General features: G+C 38.1%; 1 protein-coding gene and 1 pseudogene across 3 annotated transcripts; both read right to left on the reverse strand.

Moving 5' to 3' along the window:
* Window positions 1–1,050: 1,050 nt before the first annotated feature.
* Window positions 1,051–7,038, reverse strand: LOC112171129 (annotated as a pseudogene).
* Window positions 7,039–14,216: 7,178 nt separating this feature from the next.
* On the reverse strand, window positions 14,217–24,173 carry LOC112173589 (probable sphingolipid transporter spinster homolog 2). Of its 3 annotated transcripts, none has more exons than XM_024311252.2 (17): window positions 23,755–24,173; window positions 23,269–23,397; window positions 22,582–22,683; window positions 22,241–22,345; window positions 22,038–22,113; window positions 20,096–20,170; window positions 19,804–19,906; window positions 19,664–19,729; window positions 18,072–18,147; window positions 16,990–17,087; window positions 16,713–16,789; window positions 16,512–16,625; window positions 15,765–15,884; window positions 15,437–15,565; window positions 14,885–14,963; window positions 14,438–14,597; window positions 14,217–14,332 (listed from the first exon to the last, which is right to left on the reverse strand). In XM_024311252.2, coding segments are annotated over exons 1-17 (1,623 nt in total). In that variant the 5' UTR covers window positions 23,868–24,173; the 3' UTR covers window positions 14,217–14,331. The 3 variants fall into 3 exon arrangements, with proteins under 3 accessions (XP_024167020.1, XP_024167019.1, XP_024167018.1); XM_024311251.2 differs by having other exon boundaries at window positions 14,217–14,341; XM_024311250.2 differs by having other exon boundaries at window positions 14,217–14,597; window positions 23,755–24,172.
* Between the last annotated feature and the right edge of the window lie 1,850 nt (window positions 24,174–26,023).

The following is a 26,023-nucleotide window of genomic DNA, read 5'->3' on the forward strand; positions in this document are numbered from 1 at the left end:
GAATTCATGCTTCAAGGCTATTGGAAATTAAACATCAAATTATATACTTTAATCTAACATGAAATTGCAACATCCATGAAAACCAAAAACAAACAACACTAAAGAATTTGATTTTTAAGTTACAAGATAAAGAAAACCGAAAACAAGAATTAAGGTTTATAGTTACACTTTTAAAGGAGCTTCAAGAACGCAAGAAGATCTTCAAAGGTGGTGAATGTTGATGAGGCTCAAGGCAAGAATGAATGAATGGAGGATGAACTTGCTTCACGGCTTCAAAATCTTGAAAACTTGGAGAGGCCGAAACTTTAAGAGAATAAAGGGGAGAGATTGCGATTTTGATTCAGGGTTTCATGATGATTTTCACGGCATTGTATGGCTCCTTATATAGTGCACGACCTAGGGTTTAATTCCCTAAGAATTCTCTAAGTTTGCATCATCTGACCAATAAGAAAATTCCATTTGAATTAGAGAGCAAGTCACCTTAGTCTTGGCAGAATTCTCCATGTATCTAGTCCATATTTCGGCTTCCTTGTATGTAGAGTCATAATTCAATACTTATTCCTCTATTTTCTCTCATAAAATCCAAAGAATTCCGAAAATAATTCCTTAATGTAATTGCCGAAATCTTCTTGGTACTCCTTGTATTTCTCACAGAAAAAAGCAATTAGAATGGGCCATGGACTCCTCAAAACGTCATGGAAGGATCTAGAGACTCATGTGCAAGTCACATGCTTCAAACTTTCGGTTAGGCTTCTCAATTGGACAATTTCAAAGCCCATTCATTTGCTGCCGAAATTCCTTGTGCATTCTAGAACCTTCTTGAACAATCTTGAGTCATCTTGAAGCCACAACATCTCCTAACACCACCAGGACTCCTAGTGTCATCAGGTTTCATAGTCTAATTGGGACTTTGTCATTTCTCATTTCTGAACACCATTTTTCCGAGCTCACTCCTAGTTGCATTAGGATTCCTACTTAAACTGAGATTCCTTTTCCTGGTAGGATTAGGAAAGCTTCATTTCTCTATTTCTTGATCATTTATGCGCCACATTTCCTCCTGGCCTTCATTTCTTTCATTTCCACCTCTTCTTAGCTCATTTCTTGCGGTTGGAGCTCATTTGTACCTAATTACAACAAAGTAAGTTAGAAATGATATTGTTAAAAGAATAAGTTAGTAAAATGCAGGAGAGATGACACTAAAAACATAAAAAATATTAGCTCGATCAACAAGAATGTGTTAATACATCCCTGTGCTTCATTATGATGCTGCACATGGTTGACCACAACTTCGGTATCCTCTCCAAGAACATAGTTCCAATCAATAAACCTAAGTTTGTCTCTCAAAAGTATGTGACTCCAAACCAATACTCTCACCACTTTTGATTGACGTGGACTAGTTATCTCTTCAGCATAATAACCATCATTGTTATCATCTAGTACATCCAAACACGCTAACTCCTCAACTTCACTGGAATTCTCCTCAACTTCACTGGAATTCTAGTCCCTCAGTAATACAAAATCCGTAGACGACGGCCTGATAGGAAGATATCTACTTCCTTCCAAAAACCAGATGTATTTTTCTTGGGCTGGCAGCACCCTAGATGGGTTGGTTAAAATAGCAAAAGAAGGCTCAGACTCCACTGGCACAGGACAAGGTTTAGGATAGTCAAACAGAGATGGTTTTGCAAGCGACATGAACTCAAACCTAGGAATCTTCAGGTTAATGTTCGGTCCTATAAAGGTCAAAAAGTATATGAGCGGGTGCCAGTACCAATACTGGGTGGGCCAACAACAGCACAGACTCTGTCATGTTTCGTCTCAGACACAAGTTTTATGGTGACATTCCTGCCACCAGAATTAAGTATTCCGGCAGCCAGGATTGCCCCCATTTGTGTTTGTCTCTTCTCCCGCTTGTCTGAGAATATTCGCTCCAAAAACCGCCTATATTTTGGGGGGAAAATAAATAAATAAAACAGGGAAAAGTGAGTAAGAACTTAATGAAAATGTTTATTAAAACTGCAACTGTATATATCAGAGAGAGAGAGAGAGAGAGCAGAGAGCAGAGCATAGCAGAGAAGAGAAGAGAATGGTGGCAATTAAAACATGACATAGTACCTGAATGATCCTACACGAGAATCACTAGCTTCACTGATCTGGACCATGACCATGGCCGATGCAATCAGTGCACCTTGGCGTACAAAATCATCTGAATCCAAAGTTAATGGCTCTAACAAAGATATGGCCTCACTCAAGCCTGTACCAGCGCAGGAAATGCCTACTGCAAGAGCAGCGCCATATCTAACATGTGGATTATACGATACAGAAAGCATGGAGACAATGTCAGGGGTCTGCAGTTCACACATACAAATTTAGGGATACAAAGGCATTGATAAGATGAAAGGGAGAGCATATAAATGGAAAAGTAAGGAAGGAAGAAATCGAGAAAAGAACCAACCACCTCTGGCTCGGAGTACATGACAAAGCCGAGTGCTAGTACATCAGTTCTTCTAACATCATCACTGACATCTGACACGGCAAAATGAAGCAACTGCTGAATCACTTTATTGTTTGATGTTCCCTTGTACGCCAATCCCAATGCATACATGCCACCACCGAGTTATGGCATCCCTATCACTTGTCATTTGTTGAATTAGAGCACCTGCATCATCTTATTTTCCATAAACTGTAAGGGCAATCCCCATTGCCAACCCCTTACGATGTATGTACAAAACACAATTACAAATACATAGCTGGAAAGTGTTAAGACTGCAACAAGGCACAAGTGGAAAACTAGTTCAGTTGGTTTATCAATACCTGATGATCTTTTCATTCTCTATTTTATGTGCATAAGCAAGCATCTCGATGGCATGTTCATTGCCAGTTCCAACCAAGAGCAGACCCCTACTAATACCAGCAGTTGAACATGCAATGGCATCTTCGGTACAGAGCACACTTTTAAGGTCTTCGTAAATCTCCTTATCTGTAGTTCCTAAAGCAAATAAGCCAATACCTAAGCAGGCCCCGTGTTGAACAGCCTGCATTAAAAGATCCCCATTACAATTTTAAAGATAAACTGATTCGATAAAATAGATGTCATAAATAGCATGTCTGCTGCACACCTCCAAATTAGCAGTAGCTAGGCTGTCACGAAGCAATCGCTTGATTCTCTCGTTATTGTTGCCTTGAATAAGGCCCAGAGCATATAATGCACCACCTTCTAAGAATGGAAATCCAGCACCAAGAGCCTCACCCTGTGGTAAGTAACCTGCCAAGAGATTCCTATGACTCTTGTCATCCTCTGCCCAGGTGTAGTCGTCAAGCTCACTGGTAGTTGACTCAATTTGAGCTCATCACAACCAATGTCCCAAAATGGTATTTGGGAAATTTGCAACCCCATTGGAAGCTATGCTCAACAACACTTATATCTGAAGCCTTAGGTTTCTCAAAATTTTGTTTCTTCTAATTATGGTTCGATTTCTAACCCTAACTATGATAAGATGTTTGAAATTCTAGTAACATCCACACAAACACTTGTGGAAAGTCAGCAGAGTCACAGTGAAGATATCTCAGAGCTGAAAAACAAAATGGGTCAAGTTTTGGACTTTGTAAGTAAGATTTCAGACCTAGAATTTCAATCTGCTAAGGCTGTCACAATAAGGGGTGGGCATCCACTTGTTGATCCTCCAAAGAAACGTAAGAAAGCCCATGACGTCGCTAAGGAAGAAGAGGACATTGAGTACTTTAAAAGGGCACTTGAGAAGCACCCTGCAACTTCTAAGGCTGAGACACAAGCACCACTAACACATAAAAGATGGTATTGAAGTCCGAAATTAACAATCATGCTTAACATATATCAAATCGCAATTTTTCAATTCAAAAACCTAAACCTAAAACATGCTTCATAGTATTCGAAAATCACATAACTAAAATCAACAGTTCATCAACTATAGAAATCGCAAATCATAAAACCAAGAAAGAAAACCAAATTGCAAATCACATAGAATCCAGAATAGTTTTACATCCAAAAAACCAAAAACAAAGTATGGTGTTCATGGTTACACTTTTTGAGCTTCAATGATGTAAAAAGCTTCAAAAATTGGTGGAGTGGATGAGGATCACGGCAATGATGCTTGAATGGAGAGGAGGATGCTTCACGGCCTTGAACTTTGGATTTCTTGAAATTGCCGAAACTTGGAAGAGAAGGGGAAGTGTTTGTGGCTTTTGATTATGAATTTTGTGGTGTGTAGAAGAGCGTCACAAACCTCCTTTATACAGTGAACGGCAAGGGCTAGGGTTCCCTTGAATTTCTCTTGAGTTGCATCACTTCGGCCAATAAGAAAATTGCACAAGAATTGGAGAGCAAGTAACCTTAAATTTGCCGAATTCTTCCTTGTATCTAGACTATATGTCGGCCTACTTGGAATTAGGAATCATATTTCAATACTTATTCCTCTATTTTCTTCTCAAAAATTTCCTAGAAATCTGAAAATATCCCATTTAGATATTTGCCGAAAATCCTTGGTATTCCCCTTCATTTCTCACGGCAAAAGCAATTAGAATGGGCCATGGACTCCTTCAAGACGTCAAGAAGGATCTAGAAACTCATGTGCAAGTCACATGCTTCAAACTTCGGGCCAAACTCTCCCAAAATGGGCCAATTCAAAAGTTCACTTCATATTGCCGAAATTCCTTCATTATTCTATAACAATTTTGAACAATCTTGAGTCATCTCACAACATCTCCTAGTCTCACCAGGTCTCCGAGCAGTATCAGGACTCCTAGTGTCATCAGGTTTCCTAGTCTAACTAGGACTCTGTTATATACTTCTTCATTTCCAAGCGCATTTTCCCGAGCTCACTCGTAGTTGCATTAGGATTCCTACTTCAACTAAGATTCCTTCTCCTGATAGAACTGAGAAAACTTTATTTCTTCATTTCTTCTCATTTATGCACATATAACTCCTTGCCTTCCATTTCCATCCTCAAAACTACCTAAAAACACAAAACAAGTTAGAAATGACATTGTTAAGGAAATAACTAAGCAAAACGTAAAGAGAAATGTAGTAGAAATTAGTCTCAACACTCAGGCACAATTTTCCAAATGGGTCGATAATTACCATCTCCAGCTTCATTGTATTTTTCATAATACACATGACAAACTCAATCTCGTACCAATTACCTTGACATCCCTGAATCCTAACTTTTTTCAAATGATCATGTGTGAATCCAGAAAGGTTCCTCACCTCTTGTTGATTCTGATGCAATACTGCTCCCCATACCTTCAATAACATCAAAGATCACATGTAGCCATATTAGTGAATGTTGAAGATGCCTGTAATAATTTTAGTAAAATTGGCAAAACTCAAAACCCAAATTGAAATTGACATATGATCAACGGGATAGGACTACTTATAAGGGCAAGTGTGCTACTTGACAGTTGGCCCTTAAGGGCTTTCAATCCCTCTGCCTGCATGACAATCACGGTTTATGGAACCTGTGTGATTGCTTGACAGTCACAGAAAATCAACTTTCTGAGAGGGAAAGTGTTGTCTTTTACGGTTTACGGTTGATTACTTTATTGTCGTATATCTGTGTGTATTCTCAATATATTCCCATATTCTAGTGATTTATTTAATTTTAGTGTCAAATATTCTGATTGATCTATCTATCCTGAACCACAAAACTTCATATTGTTGGGCAAGCAAGTCTTTAACTACTAACCGTTATTACAAGTTCTTCCAGAAGAGCCTTGAGAAGATGCAAAACGCACGTGAGGTCTATGTCCGCCACTCTTCCTTTCAAGTAGACATCTAAGTCCAGCTTCTTGAGGTGTCTAAATGTTGATACCGTTTCGGGTATTTCCCACGCACAGAAAATAAACAAAATCAATACATAGGTTAAGGCTTGTGCAAACAAAACTTGACATGCTTTAGACATAAATATTCACTCACCACAGTCGGACCAATGTGGAGATGAAGGGTATCAAGCCGAGGAGACAATGCGAAATGGGTTAGTGCGTAAGTTAATGTATGATTCTGTCTCGCCCCCAAATAAGCTCTTGCTATGTGTAGAGTTTTTATGAAAGACAGATTCGCATTTCCGGCGTACTCAAATGACGCGAGATTTTGCTGCAGAGATCTCTATTTTACACAGCTTAGGACATGCGAGAACTTTCAAATCCTTTAGGCGAAGCAATGGACCAGCAACAATCAGATACTTGTCCACGATGCACTCACTTAAGGTCAAGCTTTCAAGGAACAAACAAACAGAGAACAGGCGTGACATAAATCCTTCATCCACAGTCACGCTGTCTAGACAAAGACTTGTCAGCTGATTAAAACCGTCAAAATCAGGAGGAGGCCTTAGAGCACAGACACTTAATGACAAATGCTTCAGAGCTGATGAGTCCAGTTCCGAGAGGTACAGGAGGAAAACGTAGCGATTGTCTGTATCCAGAAATAATTCAATATCAAGCACTTCAACTCCCTTTTCTAATTGCAAAACCAATCCAGCCATCAAGGATTTTAGTAGATTGTCCATCCAAAAGGAAGGAGACTTTGAAGGAGTCTATCTTCCTACCACGGTAAAGATCCAAAACTGTATTCACACGCCTTACAAAGACTAGTCTGTTAAATTGCTTCAACAACGTAAGATGATGGCCAGGGTCATATTTACAGTAAGGTCCAGCATATCTGCTTCCGAAAATGTTTGGAATGTCCAATTCAAGATTGGGCCTTGTAAGTACAGGATCCAACCACCGGTGCTTCCACTGACGGGAGATCATGCTAGTATCTACTGCATCTTTTATGGTTAATAATGAAAGTATGGATGAGAGAATGCAATTCGGCAGCCCATTAATCCCATCATTACTCTCACCCTCAGTCTGAAAAACATAAGAAGAATCCAGTAAACCAATACTAGTCTTGATCAAATACGGGCACTAACAAACAGATTATATAGATAATGTAAAATCGATCTTGCCTTATGTACAGATGAAACAAAAGAAGCTTACCTGGGCTAATATTCCACTATGATCCATTGCGGCTTATCTTCTCTTCGATTGACTTCCTGGCAAACAAGCAGAAACAAAGTTGAAAAACTTCAAGGTCCGCTGTAGTAAGTTGGTAGAATTAAAGCAATGCAACGCAACGATTGCAACAAAGTCTAATTCGCTTTGTTAGACAAAACACAGGCCCAAACAAAACCACCTGATAATGCATGCATGAAGGAAGATAAAACATTCACCTTTTTCAGCGCTCAATTAAATTCAAGAGGGTACGGAGATTGTTCAGAGAAAAGAGATGGGATTATATATAAAACCAAAAACGTAAATGGGATTCTAATAGCATTAGGAGAAAGTCTTGTTTAATCTAAACGCAAATGGAATTCTAATAGCATTTTGCTACGGTCTCAAGTCTCAACACCATCGCATATATATCGATAGAATTGTACTACCCTAACGGTGATTTTATGCATGCTAGTGTCCACCCGGGAGACTCCTACACTTGGAGGAGTTTAATGAAAGGAAAGGAGCTCTTGGCAAAAGGGATTCGTTATCAGGTTGGCACGGGTTCGTCTGTTTCTGTCTGGAATGATCCGTGGATACCCAGACCTCACACATTCAGACCTTATTCGGTAGTAATGGAAGGCCTGGAAGATTTAAAAGTTGCTGATTTAATCGACCCTGGGACGAATGTTTGGTTGGAAGACTTATTCTATGCAGATGAGGTTGAATTAATTCGTAAAATCCCTCTGATTATACGCAGTCCGGAAGACAGACTAGTTTGGCATTTTGATAGACATGGCCTCTACTCGGTTAAGAGCGGCTATCAGTTGGCTAGATCTACAGCTTCATTGGCTCACCAAGTTTCTACGTCCAACACACAGCTTAATAAGGGTTTTTGGAAGCTCATTTGGCAAGCCAACGTTCAACCTAAGGTGAGATCATTTGTCTGGCGACTTGTGAAAAATATATTGCCGACGAAGGATGCTCTGCATAACAAGGTAAGATTGGATGAGCAACTCTGTCCTTTTTGTAGGTGTGAGGAAGAAACAACGTACGTTGCATGTATTTAAGGATTGCAACGTTATTGCATGCATGTGGCTTGTTAGCTGCCTTGGGTTGCGTACCAGAAACCATGATGCTATGTCTATTAAAGAATGGGTCATGCAAATGTTGGGCATTCTAACCAAGACACATATTGAAGTATTCTTTATCTTACTCTGGGCTATTTGGTCAGAACGCAAAAACCTTGTTTGGAAAGCAAAAATTTTCAATCCTATGTACACTGTGGGTTGGTCCATGCATTTACTTTCTGAATACCACCGTTTGCACCCGAAAAAGACTTCTGTTCAGCGTAATAGTGAGGCAGAAAAATGGGAATTCCCTCCACGTGGGAGACTTAAAATGAATATTGATGGTGCCTACAGAAGCAATGGAAGAGGTGCAATTGGAGTTATTGTACGGGATGATGTAGGGAATTGTCGAGGTGCGTGCATGGTCTAGATCATTTCCTTTTCTGTGCTCGGCATTTCATGCTGAAGCAGAGGCCTGTCGTCAGGGCTTGCTTCTAGCAATACATCAAGGATGGAAGGAGCTGGAAATTGAAAGTGATTGCTGCATTCTAGTGGCTGCTCTCAATCATTATGTGGAGGAGAATTCTAAGGTTAGTCGAATTCTAGATGATTGTAAAGACTACTTGCAGACATTTGATTGGGTTAGAATTCGACATGTGTTTCGTGAAGCAAATAATGTAGCACATAGGTTGGCTCACTTTGCTAGTTTAGATCATGTTGTGGATCTTTGTTTAGATGAGACTCCTGCTTTTTTAGCGGATGTCCTCTACGAGGATAATTGTAATGCAACTATGCTTGCTCGGGGTTTAGGTATTACGTCCCCCTGGTGCAGCATTTTAATCTATCTATTAATAATATGGGTGTGGGGCTGAGCCTCCCAGCTTGACTGGGTTCCAAACCCTATTATTTAAAAAAAAAAAAAAAAAAAAAACACACACACACACACAATAAATAGTTGGGGTGTCCAAAAAAAATTCTGAAAATATCGACGGACTTGTGACGTCGTGTACTTTGTTATTAAACCCTTAAATCAGGGAATTCACAGCCTAAAAATTTTTGAAAAATATTTTCGAGTGCCTATACTTTTTCTGAGATCAATAAATAATCTTTGCACGATCTCACTTAAGCTCGATAAATTTTTTGGGGCTCACAGATTAGAGATCCTATTCCCATAACCCCCCCCCCCCCTTCCTCCCAAAATTAGGGGAGGATAGGGATCCAATGGTGCTCCACCCTATTGGGATTTTGTGCAATCCGACAAAATCGCGATGAAAGTTTTAGGAATATTTTTTCATATTTTGTTCAATCCAAATAAAAGGAGAAGTTAAATTCAATAAATTTTAAATTCTCCGTGTTTATTGCATGGTAGTAAGTATTATATAAAAAAAATTGACCATCATGGAAAGCTGTCAACCCTATAAACACTCATACTTTTCTAAGGGAAGTCGAATCAATACGAGATAAACGTCCTAAAAAGCAATAGATCCCAATGTAATAGTCAAAAAATTCAAGGCAACCAGAGGTTTATATATTGTTGGTGCCGATTTCAGCATCAACGAGTCAACAGAAGTTCCGTTGAAATCCAAGTGTAAAGTGGTGGGCTTGCTTTCTTGAAGTGGGCCTATCTCTTCCTTCGATTAGTTTGATTATATGTGTGGCCTTGGTCGTCCACCTCTTGTGACTGAAGGTATGGCCTCGGGCTTCCTTCACCTAGTGTTGGGCGTCCAAGCTCTTTTGTTGGGTGAAACTGATAGTTTCGCCTCGGGCTTCCTTCACCTGATATTGGGCTTCCAAGCTCCTTTGATGGGTGAAACTGATAGTCTCGCTTTGGACTTCCTTCGGCTGATGTTGGGCGTCCTGGCTCCTCGTTGGGTGAAACTGATAGTCTCGTCTCAAACTTCCTTCACCTAATGCTGGGCCTCCAAGCAACCTTGTTGGGTGAAACTGATAGTCTCGTCTCGGACTTCCTTCACCTGATGCTGGGCCTCCAAGCAGCTTTGTTGGGTGAAACAAATAGTCTTGCCTTGGGCTTCCTTCACCTGATGTTGGGCTTCTTGGCTCCTCGTTGGGTGAAACTGATAGTCTCGTCTCGGACTTCCTTCACCTGGCGTTGGGCATCTACGCTCCTTGGTTGGGTGAAACTGGTAGCCTCGCCTCAGACTTCCTTCACCTGGCGTTGGGCATCCACGCTCCTTTGTTGGGCGTCCATAGCCTCTAGTTGAAAGAGCTTCATAGCATAGATATTTTAGCATAGTGTTGGGAGAAAAGAGAGAGCTGAAGTCCCCCTCTCTGCTTGTGAAAGAGTGGTATTTATAGGAGAAGGAGTAGTTGAGGTGGAAAGGGACGGTATGGGCTCTTCCCTAAAATCGGGGTGTCAGCCCGTAATTTCTGCTTCCTGACACTCCATCAGACAGAGTTGGTGACAGGTGTCATAACTCTGTGGTCTCTTCCTTTCACGTCACTCTTGGGCGATGCCCACAGACCATATTCATCATCAGAGCATGACACCTGGCCTAGTAGGTGAGAGTTAGCCCTTGATTTCCGCTAACTATGTCCCATTGCAATGACTTTGTCTGAGAGTTAGTTGATAGTCCAGGCTTTAGCTTTGGAGCTCATGACCATGATTCTTAGAGGTCGAGACTTTTAAGCTTGGGGGTCGAACTATTGGTCTTGGGGTTTGAGGCTCTTCATTCCTTTGGACTATGCTTTTCTAGTAATGAGGTCGTGATATGCTTTTGCCTTGCCATCCAAGGTGGTGAGTCAATCACATGGTGACTGTCCAAGATCTAAGAGGTGGAGATCCAAGGTTGAAGACTTGGAGTACCAAAGTGAGGCATCTCACTAGTCATGGTTATTTTCATCTTAGGATTATCTTTTCTTTCTCGATGAAGGGTTTAAGTGCGTTGAAAGGTCAGGGTCTTACGTGGACTCTTTGACATTTCAACGCGTCCTACGTGGAATGGGTTGAACAGTAAAAAGTCTTTGTCGAACCAAATTATGACATCAACATATATCTAAAACACTTATGTTCATGGAACTATGTGCTCATTAGACCAGTTCTGAAATAAAACGCAGAAAGAGGTAATCTGACTTATGATGATTCAATGCTCGACTAAAACCGCAGTTACTTAATGTAAAGCCTAGTAAACAAAAAGAGGTAACCTTGTACTTAATACAATGCAGTTACTTAATAAAACGCAGAAAGAGGTAACCATGTACTTTTATATGGTCTGTAAGTTCCAGTTTAGTAGATACGAAAGAAAATCCTAAATCCAATATCAATAATCAAACCTAAACTCAATTTCTTAATTACGAAACCTTAAATCAAATGTCAATAACAAACTTAGACCTAATTAATTTCTGAACCACTCATTTACTTAATCCGTTAATAGTGAGAAAACTCATTCTGTGAAGGGAACATGTTTAAATATGCTTTCCATTATTTGGTTCTGCCTCTCCATCGATTCTGAAATAGCTCCAATAGGTTACCATCACTAACTCATACCACCTTCAGAGATTTGCATTCTAACCTCTCCCTTTCTAAGATTCTAAAGCGTGAGATTTTTTTTTTAGGATGTTGAAGGGACTTGCATGAGACTTTTGGTTTGAATATAGGTTGAAATTTTCTGAATTTGAAGGACAAAAATAACCCTTAAAAACATGCTAGTCACGTGATCTTTTTTATCGGAAAAATTCACCGGCGGACTAAAGTGATAATTAGAGTTAAAATTGAGTGACTAAAGTGAAATTTTATAAACATGGAGTGACCAAAGTGTCAATCAAGCGAAAGTAGAATGTCTAAAAGTGTATTTTTTTTCCTTATGCTTTAACCAAAGCCTTAACCAAATCAGTCATAATACGGGTGGGCTCGATCTGGCCCTCTCAACCATTTCTGCATGGTCATATAGTCGATTTTTCTCTAAACCCTAATTTCAACAACAAAAAATACCAGATCTCTCTGAATCTGTCTAAAGTATGGTTTCGAATCGTGATGGACGACGGCCTCAACGAGGACTTCGGTTACGATTCAGATATCTACTGCGTTGACACCTCGCTGCAAGCGTCCGATTCGTATCATGTGGACATCAATCCAGAAGTTATATATACTCTTATATAATTTATGCCTTTTGATCCGTGCTCTAGTGATCTTATTCTTCCTATTTGTGTCGATATTTTCGGTGAAAATTTATGGCTTATTATAATTGCAATTGTTTATTAAACGTCTGGTCCATGCTGATGAGCATAGATATGAGACCGGATGCAAAAATATAGCACTTGTGTATTTTGTTTGAAGGAATGAGCTGCATTAGCAATTAACATCCTATCTTTAGCACACCCTGATGGCTGTAACTTTAGAAGCCGGGCCCTGTGCCAAAAACGAAAACATTGATCGGCATCCGTTGCATTGTTTGCTCTTTGTGCAGATGATGCTGCTTGGGAAAAAGAGGTGGTACCAGCTTTTGCTGAACTTGGCTTTATATGCACATGGACCAGCGTGTGTGTTCTTACACCAACAACCAAAAGGACTTTGTGTGTGTGTGTGGGGGGTTGGGACTATGAACATGACTCTCTCTTCTTATTTTGGGGCAGGATAATAAGATGGGATTTTCGATCTATCCAAAACTAGGACCGCTTGAGGACACGAGTGTCTTCTTCAGGGCTGTGAATGCTTTAAATGCTTTTGCATCTGGTTTACCTGCACATTGGGTAATGACAGCAGATCTTTTGCGTTGTTTTCTTTTTCCTTTGTTCTTTCCGCACACTTATTTCTCTCCTTCACTGCAACAGCATGTAAATAAATACTTGTCCTAGGACAAACATTAAGCGCACATGCACATAATTTTATGTCAAACAATTACATTAGTGGAAAGCTTAATCAGTTTATGGCTTCACTTTTTTCTTTCTTCTTTTTCTTTTGATGATTGCAGGCACTGAAACCACTGTCGGGCGATATGGAGTTCGATTCCTACATGCTGACACCCACGGGTGGGATGACTGAGGTCGGCATTGCATAATACTTTTCTAGTTTCTTTGTGGAATTTTATTTAAAAAAATCAAATTTATTGAACTCATATTCAAAGGCTTCTCATATATTTTATGTTGAGAGGCAGTTTGATTTTAGGAATGTAGTGTTGTTTGTAATGCTTCTGTTCGAACCTAGACAAGCAATAGTGTTTTATTTTATTTTATTTTTTATTATTATTATTTTATGCAGGAGCTCACTCTTCTAATTTTTCCTTTCTGTGCAGGAACAATTCGTTGAACGGTACACCATTTTTAAAGGCCTATATCAACATCATCCTGTTAGTAATCTTGCTTTCTGATATTGCTGGCATATATATATATATATATATATATATATATATATATATATATATATATATATATATCTTGGCAAGTACTGTTAGCAGTTCTAATTTTTCACAACTTAATGGGCATGCAGGAGCTTCAGGCGTTGCCCTGTTTTTATTAGGTTTTATGATGTAAGTAATCTTATTGTTGTTGCTATTATTCCACCTTTGTTTTTCTCATCTTCCTACTTTTGAATTATGACTTTAAACTGGATTTCTAATGAGCAGGAACCTGATATTTATCTTGTGGCAAGTAAACTATTAATTTTTCTATAGGGAGAATTCTTGTGGGAATTCATTAAGTGCTGTGGTGATTTTGAAAGCCTGGCCAAGGAGTTTTTGAAAGAGCATGAAAGACTAAAGGATCGCCCATTTCCATATGATGATTAGATGGAGACTGGCAAAGCACCAAGTGGTGAACTGGGCACATGTAATCTCAGCACCTGCTGAACTCCACTTTTATAAATCCATGTTCAGGATCTTTTTTACATTTCCAGTTGTAGCATTTTGGATTGAAAACATTTTAGTTTATCTTTATCCTTCTGTGGTTGGGGAAAATGTAGTCATTATGTTTAGCTTTATAGCTAAAAAAAAAACAACAAAACAAAAAACAAAAAATACCAGATCTGATATCAAGCCCAAGATGTATCTAAATTTCCAGACCGTCTTTTAAACTATTAAGTTTCAGAGTTTCTTATTGCTGTCTTCTGAATAATATTCTATGTTTTGAATTTCAATCCAACTTCATTTCACATTTTGAAGCAGAGCACCATTTCAATTTATAAAGAAATTATCAGTAAATATCAATAATTGATATATTGATGAGTTCCCGTTGGTGAAGGCTTAGAAACCAACGGAATCCAAATGTAAGATGACATGAAGTATCACTGTAGCAAAACTAATTTCCTACAAACCCTTGCAAAAAAAATTGTTATTAACAAAGCCCTCATAAAAAAAAACAGAGAGAAAATTGCAATTGGGAGCATATTTACATAAATTAAAAGGACCTACTAGACAACAGTTGAATATGTGACAGGTTGAGCAGCAGATTCAGTTGTTTTCTCTGTCTTCTTCTCTTCAAGCGACGGCATTTCAGTTGTTTCTATCTCATCATCACTTTCTTCATCATCACTTTCTTCGTCATATCTATCCACGCTGTCCATGAAAATTGCTGCAATGGTGTAGAAACAAAGATTTCAAAGGTATTTATATCAACAGGGAAGGGTCCAAAATTGTCAACTTCATTAAACTCAGAGAAGCTGATCAGCATAATCCCCTCTTGGGCAAGGAAAAGAAAGCAAGAGTAGTCGTAACAATACCTCTACCCTCTGTAAAGTGCTATATTTTTTTGGGAATTACTCAGATGTCCTTGCTCAAACTAAATTGCTAGTTTCTCAGAAATCATAGAATTTAAATTATGTTCCTTAATTATTAACAGAGTAACTAACAAGAAGTTACCTGTAAACCATATGGCCGCTGCAGGAATCAAAACGGATGTTAGAATAAGAGCAGTTGACCTCCAATTCTGGATGTGATCCTGCATAGTCAAAACCAAATCTAAGCAACTATACACACACTTGACTAGAATGTGAAGCTCATGATTGCTTTCATTGTACCATTTGAAGGCAAAAAATGGGTCTTTTCTATGTAAGGCAGGTGAATTTCCTTACAAAAATTTTAACTTTCATTGGAATAGGGGTTTTATAGGAGCACTGAAGAATACACTTTAGGATATCACATTTGGCGGTTGCCAAAAAAAAAAAAATAAATAAAGGATTATCCCATTTGACTTCTGGCCCAAAAGTCAATTATAGAACACTGCTCAAACCAGGAAATGGAATATAGAGAACTATAAATACCCTCATGGCAAGTTACTTATGATTTAGCATTAACAACGCCCACACTTCTCCTCAAATATGTCAACTGGAATTGGTCCAATTGTAAGGCATGGACAATAACAAATTATATTCAAATTTTCAAAAGCATGATAATGAAAATAGTAATGCAAACCTGGACAACTCCAACAAGAGGTGAGGAAGGCACATCTCCAAATATGTGAATTGCAACAGTAGAAATGGCCATAGATAGTGGCCTCAAACTAGGTTTAACACAATGGAGACAAACAAAATTTACAGGACCCTGCGAAGGGAAACATGGAAATTGCAAGAGTAAGCATTCCAAAGATGTTTTTTACTGCTAAGCACAGTGTATTAATGGTAACTAGCTATTTTCAGATTTAAACCATAAGAGAAATTTGAAATGCATGCACTAGCAAGATAGGTGAATTGAACAAACCCACCAAATAAGAAGTGGGTCACTTATTTGATTGGATTTGTACCTGAGTTGCAAAGAGAAGTAGTTGCCCAACTGCAAAAAGAGCTAGGAAACCATACATGTTCTTCAAGCAAAAGGCACCAAAGCATAATATTGCCCCAAAAAGCGTTGCTGTTGAAAGAAGCTGCAACAAAATAGAAGTCTAGTATTTAGAGTGTGAAAAGAGAAAAGAAAAATAATAAGAAAATAAATAGTTAATTTAATTATTAAAGCAAATAATGCATGACAGTGTCCTCTGGATTGACATCAGAGAAAAACATTATTTCCATCAAAATCTAAGGACCTCATCCCAACTTCCTGATGAAAGCTGCACTGCTACTCTTGCTGAGAAGTGCATAACATGAAGAAAGGCACCAATGATCATTTTTCCTATTAAAATACAATCGCATGCCAACCACATTTGTTGATATCTAGTTCAAAACCTGTGAAATTCTGAGGCATCTGATGAGTTTCTAATTCATATCCAATAAAATTCCTAGCACCCGAAAAAAAAATAGAAAACAGAATTTGTTTTCCACTCCTAAAAGATTGTATTGCATCTCTAAACGTGCTTCCCAAAAGGACTATTAATGTTTCTAAACTAATAGACGGCATCAGAACACAAGAAAAAAGAATGCAAATTAACAAAATCCAAAAGCACACAATGAAGTAACTCAGTCTTCCATGTACGGTCGTGAAGAGAAAAAGAAATAATGCATGGAGCTTGGAAGGCATTCTAGATCCTTCCTAATCAAAGTACAAGAATACCTACCTTGAAAGCATTGGACATAGTGTTAGACATGAAATCCAGAAGAAAGCCTCCTGCTAGTGTTCCCACTATTCCACACACAATTGTAATACCTCCAAAAATCATATCTGCATTAGTCTGTCAAACACCATGAAAAACAAACCATGATTATGAAAAGAACAGGAAAATATTGAATGAGTTATTAAATAAAATGCAGTTTCTTACCATATGATAGATATTATAACCAGCCTTAGGCCCCCAATATGAGTACGAACCAATTACAAAGTTGTATGCTACATAACCTAAGAATGAAAATTAACAGTACAGGAGAAAATTAGTAGTAGAGAAAGATCACTAAATTATTATATCACGTCTTCTCAAACAAACATTGCATGAGTTGCCAAGAAAAATAGCTAGTTTACAGAGAAACCACAATGAACCAAAGAAACCACATACGAAAGATGGTACGTAAAGCAAGGGAAGGAGAGGAAAGTAAACGTACCAAGAACATTAACAACATAAACCTTATCGACCAAAAGATCCTTCATATCTTTCATAAACCTTGAAAGATGATTCTTTATTTTTGTTGCAATTTTTGGCCTGCCATAAAATAAGAATATAAGCATCAAATGGATGTCATGTTACTAAAAACAATAAATAAATGTTTATGATTGTAATTACTGCTAGAGAATTATAAAAGGGATTTATACAAAGCAAACTGCAACATGGAGGAATAAATATAACATGGGAAGGAAGCTATAAGAAAACAACAGTTTGGCCTGTTTTGTTTGTAACGTGAAGGGATAGGAGTCTGAAGGCTTTGTTCTAAATTCTTCAGTTCTTTCATTTGAGCATGGGTTACTTAAACATAAAGGAAAAAGAAATAATATAAACAGAACTTTCTGATAAGGAAGACTAAAGCCTTTTACAATTCAGAAACAAGAATGATACAATGACAGAGGCGTCACCTTCCGAGACTAAAGCCTCGGTCCTTTCCCGACCGTCTTGCATGGAAGCGGGCCTCAGAAACACACTTTTAAAACATTGGTTCTGTCTCCCTTGGTAAAAGTGCTTCTTTAAGAATTTGTGTCCTGTACTCATGTGGTCGTATAGAGAGATGTTTTATTTGAGCTTCTAGTTTTCAGGTTGTGGATTCCTTACCCACTCATTTTACATAGTTTGTTGTTTTTTAAAATCTTCTTTCTCCTCCCCCACCCAAAAATATATATATATATATATATATATATATATATATGAATTAAAAACACTTGTCTCCAAACAAAAGGGCGTAGGCTGTTCAATGTTTTACTTGTAAAAGGAGACCAATCAAATCTATAATGTCAACAACGGTTGCTCATTTGTAAACAAACATAAAGCAAAGAAAAGAAATTGTCTTGTTCAGAAACAGAAACACAACACAGAAGATTAATAGTGTTGGAAACCTACATTTGGTTCACAGATATTATGTTCAAAGGTAATTAATTCTGACAGCCATGTATTGGTAAAAGAAAAAAGTTTCTATTAATACACATGGATATACAATAATTTTCTGCATATATATAAGCTTAAGGATGAATGACTCACTTGGAAGGTCTGTGTATGGTAGAATTTGTTACATCTTCCTTCATTGAAACTGCCCTATCCTTGGGGTCCAAAGCACCTGAATCCGTAGATTGGGTTTCAAAACAAAATTAGCAATAGCCAAAGAAGAATCTATCTAAGGAAATATAACCAACAGAACAGAACGCTTCACTATCCTGATAAGAACAATAGGAGCTACAAAAAGTATAGTCAATAGTTATTGGTCAAGGAAGAGAATCAAAGACGAAGAAATTAATGAAAGATTCGAACATTAAAGATAAATGTTTTCCACCCTTTCAATCATACAAGTTTATGCTGGTAATCATTTATATTCCTTAAAGCATTGAGAAGAATCTATCTAAGGAAATATAACCAACAGAACAGAACGCTTCACTATCTTGATAAGAACAATAGGAGCTACAAAAAGTATAGTCAATAGTTATTGGTCAAGGAAGAGAATCAAAGACGAAGAAATTAATGAAAGATTCGAACATTAAAGATAAATGTTTTCCACCCTTTCAATCATACAAGTTTATGCTGGTAATCATTTATATTCCTTACAGCATTGTCCAATGACTTGAGAATAGCATCTTTCATTTCTTTCCATATCATGGTACTAGAGTTTAGTCAGCCAATTGACCTTCAAACTGCTACCCAAAAACTCAAGGAATGTGAAAAGATTTTAATCATGAAGCAATATTCTTACACAATCAACAACATTGAGCTGTATCATGGAGAACATATTAGATGGACCGATTCAAATCACAGTATCAAGAGAATCGATGAATGATGAATGATGAATGATGAAAGATGTCATATAAGAATAAAGGGAAAAAACTATAAACAGTACCCAACTTATGGGTCACTCCGAATTTCTATACCCAAGCTTCCGAAACTATCACAATGGTACCCCAAATATCCCACCCGACCCAACATTCGTACCTGCCTTCACGGACGGCGTTAACTATCATGCCACGTGGCATTTTCTTAGGGGTAAAACAGACCATATGTCTTTACCTCCAGGGAAAAATATACAAATAGTACCCAACCTATGACCGACTCTGAATTTCTGTACCCAAATTTTCAAAAACTATCACAATGGTACCCAGGTTATCTAGCCCGACCCAACATATGTACCCGCGTCCCACGCTTGCGCAGCCCACCCAGCACCCTGCGCCTGCACAGCTCACCCGTGCCCAAGATGATGGGAGAGTTGGGAGGAAGAAGAAAATGAAGAGAGTTTGAGGAAGAAGAAGAAATCTGGTGAAAGGACGAGAATACCCCTCAAAATTTGACAATTGACTAATTCCGTAACGGCCAACAGTGTTCTAGGTACTAAAGTTGGGTCGGGGTCCGAACTTTAGGTACCAAAGTGATAGTTTTGGAAACTTGGGTACATAAATTCGGAGTCGACCATAGTTTGGGTACTGTTTGTATTTTTTTCCCAAGAATAAAAGATCTTACGAAATCCTACGGAATTATTGACAAATGCTTCACATATTACATAGTTTCTTCGAGATAATCCTACTAATTATAAGCTCTTCAGACAAGGTAAATCGTGTTATGTGCAGATAAATCACAACTCGTATCAGTACCTTGAACTTCTGAGACAGCCGTCTCCTGCACAGTCAATGCTTCAATTGATTCATCATGCTTAAAACCTGTAAGAAAAAATTGGTTAGTGATGATCGCCAAAAAGTTGCTGATCATAATGAATCAACGCATAAAAGTACACCTTTCATCCGCAAAGGCTTCATAACAAATCCTAGAATAGCAAATGGAAGCATCAGAATTCCCTCCCCCCAAAATGCAGCACGCCAACTGAGAGTAGTTCCCACCTATACATTAAAATAACAGACAACCACAAATTAATTAGAGGTTGAAAAATGTAATAAAAATGGGAAACAATTGAGGAACTTTATACAGAGCAGATACAATTGTACAAGAATATTTTCAAACGTGCATGCTTTCGTAATCTAACAATTTTCAGTTCATAAATCATGAAGCAATTGGATATATAAACGTACCAAGCCTCCGTAAACATAACCAAGTGCATATCCAGATGGTATGCACATGTAGAATGTTGAAAGCCATAGAGTTTTCTGAGATAAAAGACACAATCAGTTAACAGAAAACTTCAAGAAGAATAAATAAGACAAAAACAAAGAGGCTACATTATCAATATATCTAAGAGAACATACATGATAAGAAGAGGGAAGGAGGGGAAAGGGGAGAGGGGGGAGGCATGGCAGGTAGTAAATAAAATCTACAACTTAAACATATATCCAAAATCTAATAATAGTTCAGAAAAAGCAAACAATCTTACCAAATGAACCCAAGATGACTGCAACAATTAGCAGTACAACTACTAATTTAATCCAAGTATGTTCTATAATATACTTCTAATGGAATTAAGAGTCATTGGATATGCCACTACCATACTATAAGAACATCAAGTTGAGAATATATCTAAAATATCTAAAACAAACTGACACACAAGCAGCCACCAAGTAAATTACAGTGCCCTGAGCAATTTTTGTGTGCCAAGAATATCCCAGATTCAAGGCTGAAACCACCGATCTTTCTGTTTCAACAAAAACCTTTGAAAAGCCATATTATGGGACCTGATCTGACACGACACCGGGGCCTCAAGTTGAAGAATTTCAAAGTTTAACCTTTTCACCAACATTGGAGCTTATCCAGCTGTTTATGAAACTTCTCTTGTAGCATTTCTAGAACACTTAGCACCCATTCTCCAAAAAAAAAAAAAATCATAAAATCATAAAAAAAAATTCAAAAATTAAAAGTTGAGAACTTGCTCAAAAACTGTGTGGTACATAGCATGGCATTTTAACAAAAAAATGTGTAATTGCAAGCTAGTGATGAACCTATTCTCTTTCCATTTTTGCAACTGATGCACCTAGTTTATTTTCCCTACAAAGGTTTACCCTGCTTCAATGGGAAAAGATAATGATTACTGGAGCATCACAATACAGGGAACTGAACAATACAAAAATCACTCATAAGCCCTCCATTCTCTAGGCCGAAATGGCAACTGAGCTTGCAGCTTTATGCAGAGCTAAATTTAGCCATTTGTTGGAATCTTATAGATTGCTATTTTCTATAGCTCAGCCATACTCCATCCAGACCTCATTCAAATGTTGTAAGAACATTCTGAAAAGTTAGCTTTATTACAAACTTTTATCTTGTACCTTTAGATTGCTTCATACTCTGGCTGGTAATCCTCCATAATTAAAATAACTGACAGTTATGGTACCGACTTAAAGAATGGAAACTGCCCATCAGCCTAGATCTAAGATACACATCTAACCCCATCTCCAAAGCCCTCCTCTATTCAGAAGCAATGAGGAGCAGTAATTGTCAACACCAGTGAGACACCATTACAAGCAGAGAAGCCCAACAAGAACAAAACCAAAACAGCATCACAAGAGACTATAAGGCACGGCAGATTCTCAGCTTAACAGAATAGTAAAAGAAGAGCTCACGTGAAAATTGTAAGGTCAAGCATTGTCCAATTAATTGTTGCTGACATGAAACTGATTATGAGACTGTTTTGTTCAGAATATCTGTAGCTTATGACCGATGAGATTCTATTTTAGTCTTCATAACTATATCCCACCATCTTTGTTACAGAAAGACAACTAATATGCTGCAGAACTTTAAGGCTTATTTATAGCATTCTAAAAGACAAAAAGTTAAAAATTTTAGCAAATGAAGCCAAGCGCAACACAATAGACAAAACTTGTTCTCATCAGAGAGGGAGCAAAAGCCACAGATGTCAAGATATCCAAATAAAATAGAGAAGTTGCGAATCCTAGAGCATATACTCACTGCCTTAGCGTCATCATATTTTTGACAGAAATGATGGTCTAAATAGTAATACTGTAATTACCTCAGGTCAAACAAATGCAAAAGAATAGGTATAAACAGAAACAAAAGATCCAATACCTGAGCAGCTGGGGCATTATCATCAATGAACGGAGCTGCAAGACTAATAAACGAAGCCTCACCAACACCAACTAGCCTTTAAAGAACATAACTTGGATTAATAGAGGCAAAACCAACCAAAATAGCATAAAAATATCCCACATCAACAAGAAGAAGCTAGGCCAGGGGTGTATTGAGAAAACAAGAAGGATCAAGTCACTTACATGCGGCAGATTAAGATAGACAAGAAGTTGAATGAAAAACCACAACCAGTTACAGCAAAAGTCCAAATTGACAATCCAACTCCAATGAGCTTAAATGGATTTACACTGCAAAATTTGATAATATATATAAGAAATAAAAAAGAAAATCTTCATTCTCTAGTTCATTACGTACTTTTATATGAATACATTAAGCTCCCGTTCTTTAAAGAAAGAATTTCATGCATATTTTTCGATGAATTTGCAATACTTGTCTACAACTAATACTTCCGTTCAATACACTGAGATCTCATCTTTAAAATTATGCACTACCATGGCAGTTCAATGCAACACGTCACTGTTACCTCTTTGCTAGTGCTGCAAAAATTGGAGAAGCCACCAGAAGTCCAACCATAAAAGCTGACGATAGACATCCAACTGAAAAATTGTTCAGTAAAAAATGCCCCCTACAAAGAAAAGAAATTAAGAAGACAAATAATGAACATTTTTTATGGTAAGTAGACAATGGTTATTAAATGGCAAAAAGGAATCACATTTAGCATGTGTAAGAAGAATACAAGAAAAAGCCAGAAGCGTAATGAAAAAATCTAAGGAATAGAGTATAAAAGGACACAAAATTTCCTCTATTTTTTTTTCTTTTCCCTTCAAAAAATTCTTGAAACTAATTTTGAATTACCGCATTCACAACGAAACCATAACTACAGCTGCAGTGTGGAAATTTTTAACAAATCCTATTGGCTGTGCACCAACACTAATTAGAGAACAATTCCAGTTACTTCTACGGTCAGGTGCTCCTAGAAAACAGATGATCTCTTTCATATGGAGACAAGATTGGTTTCTTAACTTTGGTATTGAGAACATTTGTTTCTTAGCTCTGAAGGAACTATTATGTTTCAAAATGACGGCACTTAAACATGATTGTGTCAACCAACATCAAAATTCAGCACATTCAAATAAATAGGATCCAATAACGCATGGATGACACCCAAATGTGAAAAGCCAAAGGAAGGAGTCATGCAAATGAGTCTTACTGTATGCCGGTAGCAGGTTTGCATTTCCCATTCCTGCAAATTGGAAGGTTCCCATTCACGCCGTTGCTTGATATTGCTCCTCGGTCCACATAATTTACCAAGTTGATCACACAGAATATGAGAAGTAACCTGCAATGACAAGGTCGGTAAACACATGATTACAAACCCAAATAGAAACCAAGACATTAATGACTCTAACGTCACTCACAATTATTGCATGACCCTCATATGATACTTAACTCACCCAATCTCCAAAAGTCCAATGCATTAACTAAACCGTAACTACCGTAGCGCACCTCCCTTCATTATCAAAACTGTTTCCTCGTGAAAAAAAAAATGAAAAACCCAATACTTGGCTACATTTCAATTCTGCAGAAATTCTGTTTCTTTCTTCGACCCATGAAACTAAACAAACAAGCAAAGAAAACCCAAGAATAAAATTCAAAACTTTCTGTAATGTCAGAAAGAAAAAGAGAGAAAGATTACCTCTTGGGTGTGAACCAGGAAGGACGCTTTGATTTCCTTGATTTCCTTAATGAGGTTGAGGCAATGGAGACGACTGACTTTGATTCTTCTTCTTCATGTTGAGGATTGGCCATAGAAATATAGGGCCAATCTCAAATTTCAATGAAGAGAACCAAATCAAAGTCACTGACTTGGGTCTCTATATCTCTCTCTCTCTCTATCTCTGGGGAGACAATGATTTAGGGGTCAGCGTTTGTTTTACTTTTCTAAGACCAAATGGGAACAGAACAACAACAACTGCTGACCATCGAAACAAACAGAACAAGTGTCGTTCAAATATGGAGGGACTAGGAATTTGGTCTCGACCATCCTCTACCAGTTTTGGCTTTTTTTTCCAAGGTTTTCACAAAATTCCAGCTATCAAGTCAAAACCAACTAATGTCTGTTGGAATGATTCGATTTTAGATTCAGCTTTTCCGTAGTGCGCGGGGTTTCGATTCTCTGCGGGTTGTTTCATGCTTAAGCTGTGAACCTCTTCTTCATTCGCCCACGGCCCACCTACGTCAGTTCGCCACTATACAAATATTTTTTTTTTTTTTGGTAATTAATGAAACTTCGGTAATGATAAGTAGAGGGAGAGCTCAAAACTAGGGCTGTCAATGGGTCGTGTCGGGTTGGGTTCGTGTCGGGTCAAGGTATTTATCGTGTTACAAGATACAAACCCAAACCCAACCCATTTAATAATCGTGTCAAAAATTTAAACCCAAACCCAACCCATTTATTAAACGGGTTACCCGTTTCCAACCCGCTTAACCCATTTAATAAATAGGTTGTGTTGTGTTTGACAAAATGACTCATTTAAGGGTTAACAATGCGACCCATTTAACTAAAAAAATGCATAAATTGATTAAATTTGCTAAAAACTCCACAAGACGAAGAATATAAATAATTATATATAATTCATAAATAATTAAATCCAATAATTATAAAGAAAAATATTTCAAATTGTCTAATCTTATGATCAAATACTCCCAACGTCTAAAATTTCAGGATAAAATATAGCATAATCGGGTTATACGGGTTCACTTCGTGTTGGAGGGTTGACCCGTGGCCGACCCATTTATTAAATGGGTCATGGCGGGTTGACCCGTGGCTGACCCGCTTTTTAATCGTGCGGGTTCAACCCGCTTTATTTCTTGCGGGTTTCGAGTCGTGTTATCGGGTCGTGTCGGAATTGACAGCCCTACTCAAAACAAGGCTCAATTACAGATAAACCCAATAAGAAAAATTACAGCTTAATTTAAATTCACATGGATAGAGTAAAAGAGTATAACTCTAAAAAATTAACAAATACATTTCTTTTTCTTTTTCTTTTTCTTTAAAGAGGATTAACAAATACATCGTCTCCTACAATACTAACACAGCCGCCGCCCAAGCAGTTCCACAGAGCCACCGTCGGCTAGAACAAAAAGGTCTCGAGTAGTGCCATACCGAGTTCGTGGATATGTGGAACGCCAAAATCGGAGTTTGTACGAGGAAGTTATGGTCAGTGGAGGTTTCTACTATTTTCGGAAAATTACTATAAATAGAAGATTTCCGGAAAATTACTATAAATAGAAGATTTCCGAAAATGGAAATCACTTTCCATTTCAATCCCTTTTTCCAGAAATTTCCATAACCAAACTCTCCCAATTTTCAGGGTGACCAGACCTGAACCCCATTGGAAAGCCCAACTTTTCCGTCGAGTTCCCGCGGCCCCAGGCCACGAGACCAACACAGACAGGCTTGCCTCCTCTATGTGGTCCTCTCTACGGTGGTGGCTTGTGGCGATTCAAAGCGTACACGGCAGATCGTGGAGGCGAAGGCAGACCAAACCCGATTTTCCTCCTCCGGCGACGACAGCGGCTCAAACTGGATTTGATAGGTTTGTGGGAGCTTCCTCCTTCGACCCTTGGTGATGGTTTTGGACGATTTACACTGAAGCATAGTCAACTCACGGTGAACAATGGTATTTGCCTTGTGATAGCGATTGGCGACGATCTAGGCCGAGTTGGTTCAAGCTATAGGTATCTAAGTTGCTATACTTGGTATTGTTGACATTTTGGACGGTTAGATTGTGGTGGTTTTTAGTTTGGCCGGTGGCAGTGCTTGGCGGCATTTCCGGCTAGGTATGGGGCAGTTTCTTGCTTCATTTATCATCTACTCGTCTATACGAGCATTTTGATATATGATTTGTAATTTTGGAGATCAGATGAGCATGCATGTTAGGATTTTTAGTGTTTCAAATCGT

Source organism: Rosa chinensis, chromosome 6, assembly GCF_002994745.2.
Source record: "Rosa chinensis cultivar Old Blush chromosome 6, RchiOBHm-V2, whole genome shotgun sequence".
In the NCBI taxonomy this organism is placed as follows: Eukaryota; Viridiplantae; Streptophyta; class Magnoliopsida; order Rosales; family Rosaceae; genus Rosa; species Rosa chinensis.

Coding starts and splice junctions, on each gene's coding strand:
- LOC112173589 (XM_024311252.2), bottom strand. CDS start 23,867: ATGGCCAATCCTCAACATGAAGAAGAAGAATCAAAGTCAGTCGTCTCC. Junction 17,088..18,071: donor ACCATACACAGACCTTCCAA/GTGAGTCATTCA, acceptor ATTTTATGGCAG/GCCAAAAATTGCAACAAAAA. Junction 16,626..16,712: donor GTTATAATATCTATCATATG/GTAAGAAACTGC, acceptor GGTGTTTGACAG/ACTAATGCAGATATGATTTT.